General features: G+C 49.1%; 1 protein-coding gene across 1 annotated transcript; it reads right to left on the reverse strand.

Annotated features, from left to right (window-relative positions):
• Positions 1 to 11,562: 11,562 nt before the first annotated feature.
• Positions 11,563 to 12,463, reverse strand: LOC128116314 (mRNA turnover protein 4 homolog). The gene has a single exon (XM_052747495.1). It carries the CDS (start codon positions 12,381 to 12,383, stop codon positions 11,763 to 11,765), a length of 621 nt encoding a protein of 206 aa, XP_052603455.1. The 5' UTR covers positions 12,384 to 12,463; the 3' UTR covers positions 11,563 to 11,762.
• Positions 12,464 to 21,602: the final 9,139 nt, after the last annotated feature.

Below are 21,602 nucleotides of genomic sequence, written 5' to 3' on the forward strand. Positions count from 1 at the left end.
AAGCTTATTTTTTTTTTACTGTGGCTGCCATCGAGAATCAAGGCAGGGATTGTGAGGATTCCATGGAGGATCAGGGGACCCAGTAAACTTAAAAGCACAGATTTCACCTCATGTCTGTGCCTGGAAACTTGCTAAGGTTGCATGTTTTTAAATGTTATGCAAATGTCACCACACTGCGCAGGACGCTGCAGCTTCACCCGGTATTTTGTACAAACGAGTCTCATTTGTAACCCTGCCGCTCCAGATGCTGGGAGTGGCTGGGCCTGGACTGAAGCGGTGAATCTCACATGGGTAAATCGCAAACTGCACAGTGCCCTCTACTGGTGAACACATGGACACGCAGGCACAGCAAGCTCTTTCCAGACTGGTGTCCTCTGGGTGGGCCATGAGCCCAGCAGATGGCCTGTTCTTAAATTCCGATTTACAAAGACACACACGGGGGTCCACCCAAGACACCAGCTCCTATTTCACACACGTGTATTCAGAAACCTGATCTTAGCTTCAACATATTTTTTTAACTAAAAGTTTTTTAACTAAAAGTTCTCCTTTTATTGGTGTACTCTATTTTAATGTGGTGTTACATGGGATATAAACTCCTTTACCTCTCTCAGCTGGCCTGTACCCTGGGCTTCTAGCCTGCTAAGATTATCCCCCTCCCTACTCCAATGCTAGTCCCTGCCAACACCAAAAGAAACAAGCTTTTCAAAATGTTTACCGTTTCCGACGATATGACAGACGAGAAAACCCCCTCTTGATTTCCGATCCTTCTGAGGCCGGTCTTGCTGTTTTCCACCATTTGTGTTTGTGTGACTTGCCTGACAGTGCCGAGTTACCCTTGCTCCTGTGGCATTATTGTCTTATAAATTAGGATCACTTGCTAAACTCGGGAGGGTAACTTCTTGTACATTCTGTAAACACTCCCCTCTTCTGTTTCTTTTTTTGTCTGTTGTGAAATTCAATGCTGGGGGTGAACCCCAGCCTCGAGCATGCCAGGCAATCATCCTACTGCTGAGACGCCCCGCTTGGAGCCTTTCCTCTTGGCCGATGCTGCTGTTCATGCAGACTTCCTGCTGGAGTCTTTTGTGTCTGATACATTTGAATGCATTTACTGTTTTCCTTGTGGAGTCCTGAACCAAGTCTTGCATGGGAGACCCTTCTCACACAAATCAGCCCCTCTTTCTTCTAATAGGATTGGGTTTTTTATGTGCTCAGCTCTTTCATTCATATTTTTTTCAGACAGGTATGGGCTCTGAGCCCTTATTTCAGTCTCTAATCAAAGGCCCGATGAACCCAAATCCTTTTGTTAAGCCATCCATTCTGTGCCCACATTCAAAATTTCTTATTAATTATTTACCAGCTTCCCGTGGATTCACCCATGGCACTGTGTGTTCAAGCATTCTAAGCAAGAAAGCTCCGTGGTGCATGCATCTGGTAGTAGGACTCTGAATTGGGAGCTGCATCCCAGGTGGTGTGGGTGGAACCACAGGAAAGTATTGCTGAGGCAGCCTGTGACCCCTCATGGCTCACCTATTCCTCTGCACAAACTCCCAGGGTCTGTCACCCATCAGAGCCAGTTTCTGAACAAACTTCACATCCTTTCCAGAGGCAGCAACAACCCAGTCTTGGAGGCATTAATGATTTCTTGGGTGACCACAGCCCTCTTCTTGGCCTTGCCAAGACATATCTCATCCAAGGAACAGTTAAATGGAGTTCCCACATGGCCCCACAGCACTAATGTCTCCTCGCTGCTGCCCTGTTCCAAATCCCTGCTCTGCGGGCCTCCAGCTGCTTCCTCATCCTTGTCAGTGGCCCAGAGACCCCGTTGTCCTACACCACGGACAGTACAGTGGCTTGCATGGTTTACCCTGTGGAGAAGGAATGACAATATCCCACTGTCCTCTGGCAGTGTCACTGATGTGATGGGCTCCTTCTGCCTTTGAGAAAAGGGTCAGAGCATACCTGTGTGGGGCTCAGCATGGGTCTATACTGCTCACAAGCTGGGAAATGAACAAGCTGGCAGGCTCCTCTCAAGGGCAGTGAGCAAGGAGTTTGATGATGAATTGGCCAAAGACGAAAAAGCCTTTCTCTCCTGCAAACACCTATGAGCAGGGGCTTCGCTGGGAGCCCACTGGTTGAGGTGCATAAAAACAAGAGACTAGTGGGGGTAAAACGACCTCGGTAGGTATTCAGTGAGGTGCTTGTAGAATGGTAGATCCACATTAATTATACATCTCATTTAGTGTAATATAGCTAAACATTATCATTTCAGAGGGGAAAAGTGTTAATATTCTGATCCTGCCCCTTGGCGCCACCCTGCGTCCTCATGTAGAAGCCTCTTCTTAAGGAAAAACTGCCCATTTCTCTCTCTCTCTCTCTCTCTCTCTCTCTCTCTCTCTCTCTCTCTCTCTCTCTCTCTCTCCCTCCCTCCCTCCCTCCCTCCCTCCACTCTCACAAGGTGTGCACCTCTCTCTCTCTCTCTCTCTCTCTCTCTCTCTCTCTCTCTCTCTCCCTCCCTCCCTCCACTCTCACGAGGTGTGCACCCTCTCTCTCTCTCTCTCTCTCTCTCTCTCTCTCTCTCTCTCTCTCTCTCCTCTTCATCTCTCTATTATAATAAACTATTTCCACGCAGATGCAGCCTCCAGGTTGTGAATGTCCACCTGCCGCCCCATCACCATGCCCACCAGCCCGCCACTGCATCTGCCCAGAATGCCAGCATGGTTCCCTGCACTCGTGGGATACCCTCGGGGCCCCTGCATAATAAATCATAACAAAAAGGGCTCTGGCCCTAGGCAGGAAGGGAGTAGGCACAACTTGGAGAATGTGGCTGGGAGCCGAGTTGGTACATCAGGGAGACAAGGCTGCTTGGTGTACAGTCACGGGGCACACCTGGGTAGACAAGGCTGCTTGGTGTACAGTGACGGACACACCTGGGTAGACAAGGCTGCTTGGTGTACAGTGACGGGCACACCTGGGTAGACAAGGCTGCTTGGTGTACAGTGACGGGCACACCTGGGTAGGAGCCTGTGTGGGCGCCGCCTCCGCTCAGTAATGTCAGGTCCAAATTCTGGTGATTAGACAAAAAAAAAACCAAACAAACAAACAGCATTTCTTAGGAACTTGTGAAGCCAGTTCCCCTCTACCAAAGGAGCCATTTCCTTATCACTGGCAGGAGGGACAAATGGCTACCTGTGGTGCCCGTTAGCATATGCTGGCCTCCAGGCTCCCTCAGCATCACAAGTATCTGTTGCACATTTCAGAGTCCATACTGGCATCCTGGCTCTTCTCACCCCACACCCCTTACCCTGAGCTTCCCTAGCTCATGGACTTCTCTTCCCACAGCTTCTTATTGTCCTTATAGCCCTTCTGTTTCACCTACGCTCCCCCTTTTGCCCATCTCTCTTAGCTCCTTTGCCCTCTCTTGGTTCTCTCTTTCTCTTTAACTCTCTCTCCCTGTCTCTCTCTCTCCTCTCATAGCCAAGCCCAATCTACTGACCATGTTCAGTCTACTTCTCTCTCTCTCTCTCTCTCTCTCTCTCTCTCTCTCTCTCTCTCTCTCTCTCCTCTCTCTCTGTCTCTCTCTGTCTCTGTCTCTGTCTCTCTCTCTCTCTGTCTCTCTGTCTCTCTCTCTGTCTCTCTCTCTCTCTCTCTGTCTCTGTCTCTCTGCTCTGGAATCTTCCAGATGCCTCTGGCTGTTTTCTACCTCCTCCCTTAAACCATATCTTGGAGCCATCACGCCAACAGTTTATACAAGTAATATGTGACATTGTGAATGCACTCTGTGTTGGGATAGCTAAACACAGGCATGGTGAGGGCTAGCACAGCCACAGAGGAGTTGAGGGTACCATACAGTGCTATCCACCAAGCATAACAGCCACCATCTTCATTAGAACAGGGTGATGACTTGCAGGAGACCCTCAAGATCAAGCCTATTGACTTACCATTTCCTCAGAGAAGGGAGAGATGGGAAGGGTCACATGACCCTCACTAGAGATTCCCTCCTGCATCTGGCCATCTATATATAATTCTCCATAACTGCCCCCTAGTCTCTCGGTCTCGGGAAGCACTAGATTATAGAGTATTGTCTTAGCCACTGTTCTATTGCTGTGAAGAGACACCATGACCAAGGCAACTCTTGTAAAAGAAAGCATTTAATTGGGGGCTTGCTTGCAGTTTCAGAGGTTAGTCTGTAATCATCATGGTGGGGAACATGGCAACACAGGCAGCCATGGTGCTGGAGAAGTAACTGAGAGTTCCATATCCTGATTCATAGACAGAGAGACACTCTAGGCCTGGCCTGGCCTTTTGAAACCTCAAACCCCATTCCTGATGACACACCTCCTCCAACAAGGCCCCACCTCTGAATCCTTGTAATCCTTTCAAACAGCTCCACTCCCTGATGACTAAGCATTCAAATAGATGAGCCTATGGGGACCATTCTCATTCAGACCACCACAAGTATAGAAGGTTAACTGAAGGCAATCATCTCTATCTGTGCCTCTATGGGGAAGTTGTCATCTATACTGGGGGCGAGACTTTCCAGTAGTGCAGTGCTTTGGGGACACCCACACTTTTGTAAGTAACCCCTCAGCCATGGTCTGTAAGGAAACCCAATAAATTCAGCCATTCCTCAGGCTGGACTGCACTTTGGTTCATCAGGAGAGCCCTATAAGAAGTGGGTAGGGCCGGGCGGTGGTGGCGCACGCCTTTAATCCCAGCACTCGGGAGGCAGAGCCAGGCGGATCTCTGTGAGTTCAAGGCCAGCCTGGTCTCCAAAGCGAGTTCCAGGAAAGGCGCAAAGCTACACAGAGAAACCCTGTCTCGAAAAACCAAAAAAAAAAACAAAAAAAAAAGAAGTGGGTAGGTGTTGAGTTTACATCTAGCTAGGGAAAGAGATTCTGTAACAAGAGGGAGGCCAGCCTCCAGATCCTTAGCTGGGGGGTCATCTATGCAAACAATGAGAAGGCAGGAACTGGGGATGAGTCAGGGACATGGTGAATTCCTTCTGAGGCAGGTGCGGATGAGTTGCAGAGCCAAGTGTTGAGGGACCAGCAAGCAGCCCATGAATGGCCCAGTCTCCTCAGAGGGCTCCATGGAGTCCTAGGAAAGGCATCTCAATCCCAAAGAACTACTTACCCATGAGGAGACAGATGTATCCACCAAACGGATTCTTTAACCCAAGATGGAAACATGTAACCACCCAGAATTGCCCCAAACTCCATAAGGAAGGTTGGGGCTAGGCACCATGTCCCTCACTGCCCTGTACCCTCCACAGATCTCCCTGTCCCTAAGCATCCTCAGCAGTCAGCCAGTAGACGCTGAGGTGAGGGTGATTCCTTAGTCCCCATGCCTGCCCAGAGGCGTCAATCCAAAAGAGGTGTCAACTCAAAAGCCCCTTGTAGCTTCCACCAAGCTACTGCCCTGGTCTACGAAGCTACATCGCCACACTTCCAAGGAAGAACTCAATGCCATTCCAGATGTTTGGGAGAGAAGCTCCCTCCTCCTCATTGATGGCTGGTACCTTGATCACAGAAGGGCGATTGTCTCCCAGAACAAGCCAAGCAAAGATGTCCACTGTCTTTGGGCAGGCCGGATGGGCTGGCCTCCTGCCCTTCACATTCTCACAGCTTGGGTCTATCTTCACAGAGACCTCTCCATCCCCTTCTGTCGGGGTCTCACAACCTCTGCAGCAGGGACAAGGGCTGTGCTGAGACTCACACACAGCAGAACCCAAGGTTCAGGTCATGAGTGTCTAAATGCCCCCTGTTCATTTGAGCACCCTGACTGGGGGGATGTCAATTCCTGGTACCCACAGAGAAAAGTCTACACTGGAGGATCATGAGGGGGCCCTACCATCAGGAAGGGTAGGGCATGGCCCTTCAGTCAGGGGTGCAGCTGGCTAAGCTTCCTAGAAAGCCTCAGAGACACACCTCACACATTAGGTTCATCTTCTTGGGCTATTTTTAAAGCCTGATAATGAGAAATAAATTTATTTTCCTTGCAAGAGCAGTTTGTCTTCCACATGCTTCTAACAGCTGTTTGACATTTATTCACTATCCAGTGAAACTCCTAATTAATCTAGGTTTCCTTTTTAAACAGAAAAACTAGAGAAATGGAAAGGGTTTGATTGCCATCCCAGCATCAAGAGGTGGGTGCTAGAGCCTGCAGACCCTCTCCCTGGGTCTCAGTCACTCACCATGACTACCCCAGGCACCAGCCAGTTTTGGGGGGAGGGATGCTCTGCTATGTAGTGGTGTCTAGAGTCTTCTTCTGAATCTTGTTTCTGGATGAAGGCTACCAGCCACTGGGACAAAGCCCCAAATAAACCTGGGTAGGATCCCTGCCAAGAATAGATCCTTGCTTAACGGTTGTGTCAAGGGGCGATTGAATGACCCTCATGCCAGGAATGGCCACTCATATATCAGAAAATCAGGGCCTCAAAAGAAGGACACACTGTGAGCACTCACACAGTCAGCTACAGACCTGCAGAGACCCCCTGACACCATATGCCTGAGCCAGACAGAGGTCAGAAACAAGCTGGGTCCCCTAAGCTCATATCCCACATGGCGGGGCAGAGACCATCAGCCCCACAGCAGTGTCTGGAGAGTGTGGACTCATCTCAGAAACAGCAACCAACCCCTCTGTGGACATGAGGGTACCAGTGTGTCACTTCACCCCCATGGAGTCCGAGTTCCCCACATTCTTGGGCAAAGCAATCCATCGCTTGTAGATGCGGTCATTTAATAACTGAGTTGAGCACCTTGACAATAATGCCAAACTCCCCTCATGGATACATGTGCTCTGGGGGAAATGCTCCTGCCCAATATGCTGTCAGCACCCTTGATATCATGCTGACCTACCCAGACCTGGATCCTTGGCTTTAGTGTCAATAAGGGTACTGCAAAGCAAGTGTGTCGGAGACATTATTCCAAGTACAGCCAGGGGGCGCCACACATCACCTTTTACCCCTCCCCCTGCCTTAGGCTGGAAGAGGGCTAATTAAAATGCACAGGACTCACTGGAGTTTATTGGAAAGGGATCCGCTATCTGTTAATTTACCGTCCTTGCCTCATCGGGGACATTTTCTGTGCTCTTACAGACAGTCAGAGAAGATTTCCTGCCAAGGGCAGCCTTGACCCCTTTGACAGTGTCTCCCAGGCAAGACTCCTAAATGGAGTAATTAGCACTGGAAATCACAAGCCCCCCACCCACCGCACTGAGTGGAAATGGAAGCATCTGCTCTGAGGCATCTTCACACGCCGCTGAGACGAATCTGGCTCTTCGCATCCCTAACCTTTCACCGTGCATCCCCCCACTCCAAGCACCAGAGACGGGAGCGCTGCACGTTTGTCTCAGCTTGATAAATGAGCTGTCCGTCCGGACTTCTGATTGTCTGACCTTTATTCAACTAAAAGCCCAGGGCTCCTGGTGTTAAGTGGATGCCACTGCAGGATAAAAGTGATCCTAGAATCGGGTTCCTCGGCAGCGTCTTAGGTAATGTGATGGGAAATCTGCTTAGAAGGCTCGACTCAAGGGTGAGTTTAAACAAAGCTCACGGCAAACCATCATCTCCCTGGTGACACCATGCACTGCGGGACGGCACTACCCACCTCACTGGAGAAGCCAGTCTTCAGAGGTTAACAGCATTCCACGGGTCACAAAGGAAAACTCCGTACAATCCTGTTACCCAAGCCACACGCTAGCAAGAATATGGCAGGTGCCAGCACTTCCACACTAGAATGGCTCCACTCACGAAGAAACCAGAAATTTTAAAAAAAAAAAAAAAAAATCAATGCAACAAAAGAGCCAAGAATGTTTAGAAGTTCCTGATGTAGAACTTGCCACACCATGATCAATATGTGATGTCCAGTCTGAGATGATATGAAATCATGGCAGGAGGCAAGCTGGCAGCAAGGCTCTGCCCACAGATCACGACCATAAAGACTGGGAAATCAATCAGACGACACTAAGGACTCAGGCCAGTTATCCAGCACACAGAGAATCCAGGAGGATCAACCTCAGCCTCATCTCTTCCCTGGCTGGGAAAGCAAGTCCAAGTCTGCAGTTTCCCAGACATCTCCACCCCCTGGTTCTGTCTGCAGGAAATACAGGAAATGCATTGCTGGTCAAAAGTACCAAGACTAGGGCCCAAGGTGGGGAGCAGCTGTGGATATAGAAGGGGAGCTGTGGTAGCATGAGGGCCCCAAGAGAAGCAAGCACTGAAATGCATGCTGCCCTGCCCATGGCCACAGCACACACACACACACACACACACACACACACACACACACACACACACACACACACTGGAGATGCCAAAGGGCTGGTGGGAGGCTGCTGAGGCCAGAGAGAACCCTCTCTGAGAAGCCCAGCATGGCCAGCCCTGTGAATCTCCGTGGATTGTGACTGAATGCATTCCCCAGAATGAGCACTAAGCCACCGGAAGCTGTCAGCTGAGGAGTATCAGAGCCACAGCCAGGGCTGTGGGGAAATCTCTAGAAGTAAAGGAGCCACGGATCTTAAATGGTGCCCATCTCTGCCTCCAGCCTTGGTTGGTCCTAAACTTAAGCTCAGGAGGCCGAGGTGAGGAAAGAGCACCTATAAGATGTCACAAAAACAAATGAGACATAAATGCCTGCCTGCTGCAAGAAATATGATGCAGTAAAGAAAGAATTCTTCTTCAGAAGAGCAGAAAGAATTCCAGAGATACTGCAGCATTCTACCTGCAAAGTCTGGTTATTAATCAAGAAGCAAGGTAGCTTCGCAAAGAAACAATAAATTTTGACCATAAGCAAGAGAAAGCAAAGTTGATATAAACTGACACCAACTAGACTCAAATATTAGACAGAGCAGATACAAAGCAACTATTACAAATATGTTCAAAAACAAATATAGGATATATGCAAAGAATAAAAATAAAATGTGCATAGTTAAGTGGAGGAAAGCATCTCAATAAAAAAAATGATGATAAATAACAAAGGAATAGAAATGAGAGCATGGGGAAATCTAGAACTCGTAGCCATGGCAACTAAGAAGGACTATTCCAGACAGTGTGTCTGGAGATTGGAGGAGGCCAAGGAAAAGCATCACAGACCTGAGTCCAGCTCAACAAGAAGTACAGAAAAGGAAAGACTATAATAATAATAATAATAATAATAATAATAATAATAATAATAATAACAGAATCCAAGAGTCCTATGAAGTGGTATCCAGGGATCTAATATTCAACACTGGAGCTCCAGAGGGAGCAGAGGGAGGTATGGACAGAGCCACATATGATGACCAAAGGCCTCCAAATTTTGCTGGAAAATGTTAACCTATAGATGCAAGAAATTCAACAAACTGCAAACAAGATAACCAAGAGTAAAACCAACACAGAGTACATGATGAGTAATGTTTTAGTGTCAAAGATTAAAAGCCAGTATTAAAATAAGCCAGAGAAAAAGGTGTCAACCCTGCAAAAGTCATGAAAGATGCTTTGAGAGATGCTGGGAAAAGTAGCTAGATTGATTGTTAGCACATCTAAATAGCCACAAATGTTCATAACTACTTAAGGTAGTGTAACACGAATTCTAATTGGTCTTAATAAAAGCCTGGAGTCAGATAGCAGGGTGAAAGCTGAAAGATCAGAGAAGCAGAACAGCCAGCCACTAGAGACACTTTTTTTTTTTAATTTTGCTTTGTTTTGTTTTGTTTTGTTTTTCAAGACAGGGTTTCTCTGTGACCTGGAACTCACTTCGTGGACCAGGCTAGCCTCGAACTCACAGAGATTTGCCTGGCTCTGCCTTCTGAGCACTGGGATTAAAGACGTGAGCCACCACTGCCCAACTGAGACTTCTTACCTCTACTGAATCCTCAGCCTGAAAGGGCTGTGCTCCTGTCTCCACTCTGCCTTATCACTTCCTCTCTCCACCCAGCCATGTCACTTCCTATTTCTTCCTCCCAAGTGCTGGGATTAAAGGTGTGTGCGATCACTGCCTGGCTTCCAGTGGCTAGCTCCACACTCTGATCTCCAGGCAAGCTTTATTTGTGAGAGCACAAAGTATCACCACAAGGTAGTATTTTCATTTTTAGAGTCTACCATGTCCAAGGTGGGTTTGTCCCAGGGAGCCCAGCATAGCACACCATTAGACCTGAAGGGCAAAGTGCTGTGTTTCAGAGGGAGGAGGGAAGGAATATCGCCCTCTCAACAGGAAAAGGCAGAAACAGTTCCATATCCACTCACTGAAAGAATCTTCTAGAAAGAAACCACCAAAGTTGGTTTGGGCGAGAATGTCCCCCATAGGTTCAGGCATCTGAATCCATGATTCCCAGTTAGTGGCACTGTTTAGGGAAGTTTAGGAGGTACAACCTTGTTAAAGGAAGCACATCACTGTTTAAATCAGTGGTTCTCAACCTGTGGATCACAACCCCTTAGCGGTCAAATGACCCTTTCATAGGGGTCACCAAAGACAATCAGAAAACACAGATATTCACACTACAAGTCATAACAGCAGCAAAATTACAGTTAGGAAGTAGCAGCAAAGATAATTTCACGGTTAGGGGTCACTGCACCCTGAGGAGCTGTATTAAAGGGTCGCAGCATTAGGAAGGTTGAGAACCACTGGTTTAAATCTTTGGACCACTTCCAGTTTGCTTTCTGCTCTGTGCTCACAGTTGAAGATATGAGCTCTCAGCTTCCTGCTCCAATGACAATGACTGTCTGCTGCTACACCTCGCCACTATGGTGGGCTCTTATCCCTCTGGAACTGTTGGCCCAAATAAAACCTCTCTTCTATAAGTTCCCTTGGTCATGGTGTTTTATCACAGCAACAGAAAAGTATGTAATACACAGAGTAGTTACCAAAAGCCTAAACAAACTACTTCCTCGGAGAAATTTTATAAGAATTCCCATCCATATCTGCCAAGGACAAAGGTGCTGGCTGCCCCTACCATCAGTGTTTAGTGGGCACAGCAGTCAGCCAGTAAGAGAGGCAAAAGTGTGTGTGTGTGTGTGTGTGTGTGTGTGTGTGTGTGTGTGTGTGTGTGTGTATGATTAAAGAAATGCTGTCTAGGAGTGAAATAATTATCTAAATGCACAATTCAAGTTACTAGAATTATTGGACAAATAGAAATGACAGCCTTGGATGAGGTCATGAAAGCCAGGGAGCCAGGATAAGCACAGCCCAAGGCAGAAGAGGTTACTTGGCAGTCCTATGGAGAAGTAGGAGCCAGGGCTAAGGCACTTGGCTCCTCAGAAAGTACAGTAAAAAGGTGGATTCCTACCCACCCCTCCAAACACAAAGTAACCATATTAAACACTTTTTTTTAAAGACTATAAATCTACAGCATGGAGAAAATCAGAGAGAATAAAACCTAATACCTGTAACAACTGTATTTGAACATTTCTTTAATTAAAATATCCATATCAATTTGAATGGAGGAGTTATTTATGGTGAAAATTTTTTCAATGCATACAAAAAGACGTAGTAAAACTACCCTAAAATCTGCCCCCATGAACAAACAAGCCAGTCACAGAGGAAGTTAGCTAGTGAGTGCAAACAAACGTCTTTTTTTTCCCCTAGGAAAAGTCTCTTGCTGTCCACAGGGAAAACCCCGTGGACAAAATTTTATTCTTTGTAGAAACAAAGTCCTGCCCCAGCACCCTCCCTTGTCTTTATCCATAGCAAAATAGACAGCTGCTCCCTCCAGAGGGGCGACAGCAGTCCTGGTGGTCCAATAGATATGAAGAACTTGCTAGAAGGCCTTAGTCCCACATCTTAGAGTCAGCTGTCATCCTCTTCCTCTGACTCTCCCTCAGACTCAGGTGCGCTCTCGGGCAGGTCATCATCCATCTGCTGGAATCTTCCCGAATGGGCATCCCACATGTATTTGATAGTCACTTTGAATTCAGCCATCTCATACCCAAAAAGCTTCAAGACACGGGCCTGCTCTGGAGTCAGCACATCGCCCTCCTTGCATACTTCATAGTCAGATAGCAGGGTCACCACACCTTTCTTGAGTGCAGTGGGCAGGCCCAGCTGCCTCAGCTGTGGCTCCACGGAATGAGGGAACTGCTTCAGGGGCCCTGGATCCAGGCTCACTGTTGAAGTTGCTTTGTTCCCACCTCGAGCAAAATACATTTCTGTATACTTCGTGAACCACTCGTTCACCTCCTCCTTGGTGCGGTTGGTAAAGAGGAGGCCAACTTCACCTTGCAACTTCTTGCTGACCTGATGCAGGTTGTCTTTGTATTCATCAGATTGGCTTTGACCCAAGGCCACCATCATCACTTTGTTTTTGCCAAAGAACATCCGGCTGTGCCTCCAGGCATTCCGGATGTCCTTCAGCTTGCTGTTCCTCATGTTGGCCACAGAGAAGATGAAGAGGTACTTGTAGGTGTCCATACATTTCCGAAGCTCTTCTATCAGGTTCTGCTTCAGTTCCAAGCCTTTCTTAGCAGTCTTTGTTAAGGAAACTTTCTTGTCTCGCTGAAGACACGTGCGGCGGAAGACCGGGTGCAAACAAACATCTTAAAATAAGGGCTCAGCCTTTATGTGAGGCTGAAAACCCCATTAAGCTGCCAAGAGAGTCAGAGGCAGGGAAACTCTCACATGAGACTAGGAACAACTCAGATCTGGCAATTACCACATGATCTGTTTTGGGGAGAGGCTGGCCAAACACTATGGCATCTACAAGACATAGACTACAGCCTGGGAACTCTGTTCCACACAGACATACTAGAACTTTTGAGGCAAGGTGGAGTTCATGGGCCAACAGCAGCAGGCTCACATGGAAAATGCAGACTCCCATCCCTCACCAAACCCTGCTCCATAGTAACCTGCATTTTAACAGGATCTATAGACACTGTGGCAGCCAAGGTCCTACTCATACAGATCTAACAGGTGAGTTCCAAGAGGCTGACACTCTAACAATGTTTCTCAACCTGTGGGTCACAACCCCTTTGGGGTCAAATGACCTTTTCATGGGGGTTGCCTAAAACCACTGGAAAGCACAGATAGTTACATTTCGATTCATAGCAGTAGCAAAATTACAGTTAGGAAGTAGCAATGAAAATAATTTCATGGCTAGGGGTCACCACAACATGAGGAACTGTATATTAAAGGGTGGCAGCATTAGGAAGGCTGAGAACCACTGCTCTAACTCTTGTGCAGCTGAGAAGCACAGAGAATCATCTACTAGCCAATGGGAAAAGAGCTAACCTGAAGTGTTTATGTTGAGTCATAACAAATCATGTCAAAATAGACTCATGTCCAATGGCTTTGGAGACCTTAAAACAGGCTACTACCTGTTACAGATAGTTAAGTAGAGTTCACACAAGGTGGCCAGTCAGCACTGACCACATATGGACAATGTGGTCACTTCTGAGCTAGGAACCAGAGAAATCACGAAGAAGAGGAGGAGGCAGAGATAAGGAAGATACGTCTGAATGCTTGTTTCTTTAAAATAGAACAGAAAGGAAATACCAGAGGTAAACACATCAGATTTCTATCTAGTCATTTATATTTCTCTGGGTTTTCATTTTTCAATTAATAATGAAACAAGGCATATTGTAATTATAATCGCAAAAGGCTCATTGTGTCCTTAATACTATGCCTGCTGGCTTAAACCCTAAAGAAGTTCTGGAAAGATCAAACTCTTGAAAGCCATTTTCAAGGCAGGTCATATCCCAGCACTCTTCTTAGAAACACATTTTCCCCCCTAAGGGAAAAAAATTAGAAGCCCTGGTATTTTAAGTGGAATGATCTAAATACGTAAAATGGCCAAAATTATGGCCATTTGAGCAAATGAGGGGATGATTAACACTTGCCAAGTCATCAATTATGTGGAAGAACATATGGGATGCCCAGCCTAGCCAGTCTCCCCATGTTTCCTGGCGTTGGCCGAGGACCTCTGCAGGGTCTTCCGTCCATCCCTCTGAGTTCAGTCAACCCACCTGCCCTTCCTCCAGGTAGCCAGGAAGTCAGTGAGGATGGCAGCAGGCCGAGTCTGGAAGGGGGAGCCCCCAAAGTCTGTGTTCCTGCCATGAATCAGTGTGTATCTTCAAGGGAAGGGCCGGTCTGGCTGTGGGTCACGGAGCCACGATGACACAATGGCATCGGCTGAGTGTCTTAAGCTGCAGGAGCTCACCTTCCTCCTAGTGCCGAGGCCCAAAAACTGAAGTAGAGGTGTGGGGAGAGCTATGCCCTTCTTGAGGGCCCTAGGACAACCCTCTTTTGTCTCTTTGGTTTCATGTGGCCTCTTCCTGTGCCCCATATCCCTCACTCCTCCCCCCTTAAAGACAAGCACTAGATATAGGGCCCCCCTAATCCAGAGTGATCTCATCCCAAGATCCTTAGCTTGATGACACCTGTGCCTATTTCCAGTAAGACCACATTCTCAGGTATTGAGGCTAGGACAGGTGACAGGTCTTTGTGGGGACAGCGCCAGCCAGCAGCCGCAGAGTCCTGGCTGCAGGACAGAGTGTATGAGCAGAGGGCTGCCAAACCAGCAGCAGCACGATAAGGTCATTTTTAAGCCACAGGTAGGAAGAAACTGCCAAGTCAGCTCCAGCGCTCATTAGGAGCCTTTGGTCCCAGGAAGAGCCCAGGCTGGATAAATGAGCAGACACCCTTATCCCAGCCAGCTTAATTTAAAACCCTGGAGCAGAATCGACAGAAACCATTGCTGCCATCCTGAGAGAATGCTGAGCTGAGGATCTTTGCATTCACGTGCGGACTTTAGGAGGAGCAGGAAAAGCAATCTCACTTAATTAGGCCCCATGACAAAGGGAGCCTCTTCCTCACCCCGGACATGGAGCTGTAGCCAGGACCCCTCAGTTGCTTGCTTCAAAGCCCTCAAGGCTGGCACCCCAGAAAGTGCCTTACAGCTTTTCCAGGGACAATGGAGTGTGAACTCTAGGCAGGGGGGCTCCTAAAGTCTTAACAGGTGGACTGTGGTTCAATGAGTATCTAGGAGGCACCAGCCAGAGCTGCTCCAAATGGCCCTGTGTAGCGGCAGGCAGCCTCGGTAGCTGTGGACACCAGGAGCCCTTGCCACCTTACTTGAACACTGAGCCACCAGAGAAAGACATGACTGCAGGCAAGTCTACAGTGTGCCACTAGATGACAGGTTCCAACAACTAGGCATGTGGCCCTGCATTTCATATGTCCACCCTCCGTCCTCTTCACTGCCCACTGTCCACTGTACACATTGTGACTGTTAGAACACTGGGGTAGAACCAAGGTTTCCGCCATCTCCCTGCCCAGGGTGTGCACACAGCCTGCAGGAGTCAGAGGTGCTCTAGGCCATCAGGATGCGGGTAAAGCCGTGGACATCTTTCACCTTTGGGGTTAAATGTCAAGAGGTCTTGAAAGCAGAGCATCCGGGACCTTTTGAGAAATGCTGGCTTCCCTAGGTTAGGAGTGGTAATGACCCTGGGCTATGACCACACACAGCCTGTGGACCGGGAACTGCTTCCCCACAATGAAGCCCTGGGACAGGTCTGAACTCTGAGGCCAAAGCAGGCTTTCCACAGCCCACTGATTCTGCCGCGCAGGCTCTACTGCAGGCCTCAGAAGAGATATGCCACACAACCGCCCATGGCCTGGGGTGTCTCCCCCTATAGACTCATGTCATAGGTTCTTATGTTGGAAAGAGGTGACATGGGTGATGTTTGCCTACAAATCCTCCCGGCAGGAGCTGTTTGGGGAAGTGCTGGGGACACTCAGGGATCTGAGTTCAGACAGAGACAGAAGAACTCTCTAAGCTTGGCATTGCTCAAGTTAGACAAGCCAGTGTCCACCAGCTCTGAGGCTGGCCCAATCCTCCAGGTTAGCCCAGGACTAAAAATAGCACAGGTGGCATGGTCCAGGTGTGACCATGGGAAACCTAGGCTGGCCCCAGAATGGGCATTCTGTGCTCCAGGCAGAGGTGATAGGTGAGGTGATCATGTAAATCTGGACTCTAGACTCTACCTACTCGCTATCATCCAGGAGCTGGTCCCCAACCTGCTGTGGGCACCTAGTCCCAGCCAAGGGGACTAAGTGTGTCCTAAACCCGAGTGTCAACACTATGGATCACCAAGGGGTTGTCCCAGGAGGCAGCACCATCCAGCCAGGCCACGAATCTCAGTTGTAGCTTCCCAAAGACCCTGCTCTGGTGACATTTCTGTAGCAAGCAGCCAGCCAGCACTGGCCTGCCACAGGGCTATGCTGGCCTCATCCCCGGCTTTGGATTCACAAAAGGCCTAGACAGTAAACTTCAAGCACCTGGGCTCCTGGTGTGACTTTAAATCATTGAACAGCCAAGAAACACCTCAAAAACCACTCAGACTAGCTCATGATAGGGAGGAGAGAAAACCAGGACTTAACTAGTACCACTTCCCTGGCCTACAAGGGATGCCCAGTACCAACCTCAGCCCAGACATCCATGTTGGAGAGAATACCATGAGAACATTGTAGCCTTCAAGTCCAACGCTGTGGTTTTCTGCAGTTTAACAAAGCCCGACAAGAAGGGCAAGGTGAGCACCTTCAAATTTTGCAGAGCAGTGAATTGGGGGACCACAATCTGGAAACTCAGGGTCCACTGTGGCCTGGTGGCATTTACCTTTCACCCACAAGGCATTTACCTTTCTGCCCCAAGTAGAGTTTCTTACTCGCTCAAGCCTCCCTCCATGCTGGGATAGAACTCAGGACTCCACATGTACTTGGCAAGTGCTCTAGCTTAAGCTGTACCCCAGCCCGGTCAAGTTATTCTTTACCTTAGCTGAAGCATGACTTATGAACCAGAACAGCCAAAGCACATGTAGGTGATCCCTCTTGGGCCAGGAGCCCCCATGATCATGGGAGGAAAACTGGGAGGGGGTGTCAGGCTCATCCAGAAGAGGCTTGACAAAGCTAGGCCCCCGTCACATTTTGGGACATCTGTTCTCAGTGCCTTGGCCTATCTACCTCTGAGCGATGGTTTGTCATTAACAAAGCTCCTCCTGTAGACAGTGCTGAGTGGCACAGCCCTCAAGTCCCAGGGGGGTTTGTTCAAACACATGCTGCAGTTATCAGGACATGTTTATTTCAAGTACAACCCAATATTTCAAGTTCATTTCGTTCCCTGTGTTTCAAACAAAATCCTTCAGAACAGCGCAGTAAACAAGGTCAGAAGCCCTCGTTAGACCTGTGTACAATGGCATTGCCTGGTCACTCTGCCAACACCCACGTGCACACGACAAACACTGTAACCCCAGACAAAATCCCACAGCAGCCTCAGTGGGAGGAAACCACACCTAGCAAGGCATGCAGGCTGGAGTGTGCTGCTACGTGAGCAGGTGGCTGGGTGGTTAGGGAGCACATGACCCAATTGACTCAGGGAAGAAGGGAGTCCTGGGGTAAGGCCACAGGAAGCCTGGTCACCTCCTCCAGTGGCAAGAGTGGTTTTTACTTTGTGACTTCCCTGCCAGGGTGCGCATCGGCTACTCTACTATCTATAGAGGAGGATCCCAACTCAGAGGACTGTCTGCACCAGGATTTTACAAGCAGCCAGGAGCCCAGAGCCATCTCAAGTGGACTGTACCTACACAGTGTATATAGGGCAATGCACACGGTGTGTACAGGGCAATGCACAAGGTGTGTAGGGGCAACGCGCACCGTGTGTATGGGGCAGCGCACACAGGGTATACAGGGCAACACACACAGTCTGTACAGGGCAGCGCACACAGGGTATACAGGGCAACGCACACAGTGTGTACAGGGCAGCGCACACAGTGTATACAGGGCAACGCACACAAGGTGTACAGGGCAATGCACACAGTGTGTACAGGGCAACGCACACGGTGTGTACAGGGCAATGCACACAGTGTATACAGGGCAGCACACACAGGGTATACAGGGCAACACACACGGTGTGTACAGGGCAGTACACACGGTGTGTACAGGGCAGCGCACACGGTGTGTACAGGGCAGCGCACACAGGGGTACAGGGCAACGCACACGGTGCATACAGGGCAACGCACACGGTGTGTACAGGGCAATGCACCACCACTGTTGTTCTGCTAATTGCTACATTGTGAAACTGCCTTCTAAATATTCGTGTTTATACCCACAGATTTATACTGCTCTCAGCCTTGATCAGAAAAACTTCTTATTGCACTGGGTAGTAGTGAATACAAAGACTCACAATTGTTCAAAGTACTGAGATAAATGACTGTGAGCCCTTAGCCACAGAGGAGACATCTTCAACAGCCCTCCTCTGCAAGATTCAGGAAACACTGTGAAAGAGGAGGCCAAAGAATGTAAATGTCGGAGGAGTACCAGGAGGAGGAGGGCTCTGAAATGCTGTCCTTGGCACGGGATGCGGCTGGTGCACTCATGGACTCACAGCAGCTGTGGTGACCTGCACGAGACCAAACCAGCCGAAGTTCTGGCGTGGATAGGGGAGGGGTCCCAAGACGCACCCCTCGCTGAGGAGATATGGATAGCTGAAAGCTATTAGAGGTCACTTTTCTTGGGGAGGGGTGTCCACTGGAAGGTTGTCTATCCTCCCATGGGCGACTCCACACCCAATCAGGTACAGTAGCACTGATTGGACTCAGTGGGTTACAAACAGGAGGAACTATGATGTCGGGAAGGAATGTACAGTGAATTGAGGGAGTTGGAGAGACTGTAGGTGGATATAATCAAGATATTCTTGCCTGACCTTCCTACTTGCCCACTAATCCAGCAGGTCTTACAATGAGACCTCCAAGGTCCCCAAAAACACCCGGAAGAAATTTCACAGGGCAAATTCCACCTGCTACAAATTCTTGTCCCAAACTCAAGCGAGGCCTCACCCAGGGGGGTCCTCAGTTAAGCAATTTCCCACAAAGATCCCTCTCTTGTAAGAGTCAAGCCAAATAAGAATGTTTCTAGACTGCAACAACCAGGAGTCACCAAGAGGTAGGTAGGACTGCTCTTAAGGGGGTCAGTGCTATAAGTAAGATGTTGGAAACTAAGTCCAACATTGGAGAAGGGGCTAGATAGACCATAGAAAATGGACCAGGAGCAAAGCCAGGATGGGTGTCCTTGACCACCCCCTGTGTCTCTGTTTCCATCTCCAGACAAGAACTCTAACAGCAGTGTCCTCGTCCTCTCTCTGCCATATCCAGTGGGGAAGTGGGCTTCATCATCATCATCATCACACACACACACACACACACACACACACACACACACACACGCGCACACACACACACACACACACACGCACACACACACACACATCTGCTCTTTGTGCCTTATGCAGAAGAATCTAAACTCCAGATGGTGGTCTCTGGGAACACAGAGGGGAGAGGCACCGTCAGGGGTCCATGGAGGATGGAACCTGTCATCAGGTTTTCTGTTTGAGGTGGACTCAGCCGGAGGCTCATTTGCAGCATTAAGATGTTTTGGTCGGATCAGAGCCTTTTCGGCTGCAAGCTGTCACCGGGCTGGGCTGCCCGGCAGCTGCCACGTCTGATTAAACCGTGATGTATTGAGCCTGACGTGGCAGCACCAGCCTGTTAGCACTGGTGATGAGGAAACCAGTGATCCAGAAAGGAGGACGGCCGGGTAGGCTGCTCCCTTCAGCACACTCCTCTGCAGTCAGGCTGCGCAAGCTGCCGGCTTCTTCGTGGGATGTGAATATCATGTTAAAATTAGCAGTCACGAGGGAAGAGGTCCCAGGACAGGGCCTTGTCCTTCAGTTCCCGCTTTGTCCTGCCCCTGAGATGTTCTTGTTATTTTGTAGTCGGAAGGGCTGTTTTAGCTAACAAGACAGGGGAAACCCAAAGGTCGCTGGTCCCCTCTATGGTGTCATAGTTAGCTCGGTACCAAGCAGAGGCGTGCCAGGCGCCATCAGTCTCCCCTGCTTGATTCAATGGGCTCAAAGGCAGAAATCCAGCCTGCAGGGTGGGCCATCCCAGGAAGAGCTCAGGGTAGCCCCAGGTGTTCCTAATCCATATAACAACTGCTCCCTGCCTGCCCACTTGCCACCTACCCTCAGAGGCTGCAGAGAAGTGGATGGGTTAGAACTCTAGAGTGTTCCTCTGGACCAGGCTAGCCTACACTGATCCACACGGGAGCTGGGCAGGATTGCAGGGTCCACAGGGCCTGGAAGGTCAGTCCAGATGACTAATCTGTGTCCAGAGGCCCAGGTACGGGAAGGTGAGGCTGAGAGAAGCCACCATCGCACGTGGTCAGAAGCAGTGATGCTACCTACAGAGGATGCTGAGGCTCAGGCCGTCTCAAAGACCTGACTAGCTGAGCCCTGGATAAACAGGCAAGGGAGCAGCTGTGTTCATTTCTGTTGCTGTGATTAAATGTCCTGAAGAAAACAGCTTAGGGAACAGAGTTTATTTTAGCCCACAACGCGAGGTTACAGCCCATCACCGTGGGGGAAGTCATGCAGCAGGAGCTTGAGACAACTGGTCACATCACATCCACCACAAAGAGCAGAGAGAATTAATGCACTCATGACTGCTCTGACCAGCTTCATATCCCCACTCTTACACAGTTCAGGACCCAAACCCAGGGAATGGTACCACCCACAGTAGGCTGTGTCCCTCACTGAGCCGCTCTTCTCAGAAAATTCTAGACTGTGTTGAGTTGACAATTAAAACTTTCCCTAACTATAAGGGACTAGGTCTTCCTATATCTATTTACTTAATTATGACAATCCCTCCATACAAACATGTCCATGGACCAATCCTATGTAAACAATCCCTCTTTGGGACTCTTTTCCCGGGTGGTCCTATATTGTGCCAAGTTGACAAAGCTAATCATAACACCCACTCTGTCCTTTCCCGCTCCCGGATGCTTGAGTGGTGACTGAGAGGCAGCCAGCAACTGTGCAAGACAGACTCTGAAGACTGGCTCCCTCTTGGCCATGGACTAGATGGTTCCAGCTCAGGAGCTACCTTTTCAGCCCCATGACTCAGGCAGATCACCTCCGGACATCCTTCTACCTTTACCTAAAGAGCCAGTTCTCCACACATTGCAGCTGAATAGTATTCTCAAGTGGCCCCATGGCCCTAATTCCTGGCGTCTGGCTGGCTGGGACCAACCCAGAGTAACCCAGGGCTCAACAAGCTGTGAGAACACAAAGGAGAAAACAGTGAAGGGTCATCTCCACACAGACCCTTTAGGACGCGTGGAAACCTGAGCCTCCCAAGGGATGGGACAGGAGTTGAGATGCCTACTCAGAGCACACCTGAGCTTAGAGAACTGAAGATGCAGAAACCCCACAAAGTACCATGGCAGGGGGGAATCTTTGGGGAAACCACTGTGATGAACTTCCCTTCCCAAAGATAACATTAGCCAAACTACCCCACTCAGAAAAAGAATGGATAGGGGTCTCGGAGAAGGCGGCATCAGTCAGACTTTTCATTACTGTGAAAGGGCTTGCTGTGGCTGGGGGTTTCGGAGCATTCAAAAGTCCCTAGGCTCTGTGTTTCTCAGCCATGAATGAGTTGTAACATGGCTGGAGAACACAGAGGAACAAAGCTTCCTAGTGGCCAGGAAGTAGAGATCTATAAAGGAGTTGAGAGCAAAGTACATCTTTCCAGGTCCTGCCCTCCAGCTGGGCTTCATCTCCCAGTAACACCATCGAATGGAGAA

This window comes from Peromyscus californicus, unplaced genomic scaffold, assembly GCF_007827085.1.
Source record: "Peromyscus californicus insignis strain IS unplaced genomic scaffold, ASM782708v3 Scaffold_20__1_contigs__length_68692818, whole genome shotgun sequence".
NCBI lineage: Eukaryota > Metazoa > Chordata > Mammalia > Rodentia > Cricetidae > Peromyscus > Peromyscus californicus.

Bases quoted from the DNA above. Each gene is read 5' to 3' on its own strand.
- LOC128116314 (XM_052747495.1), bottom strand. From the start codon at position 12,383: ATGGACACCTACAAGTACCTCTTCATCTTCTCTGTGGCCAACATGAGG.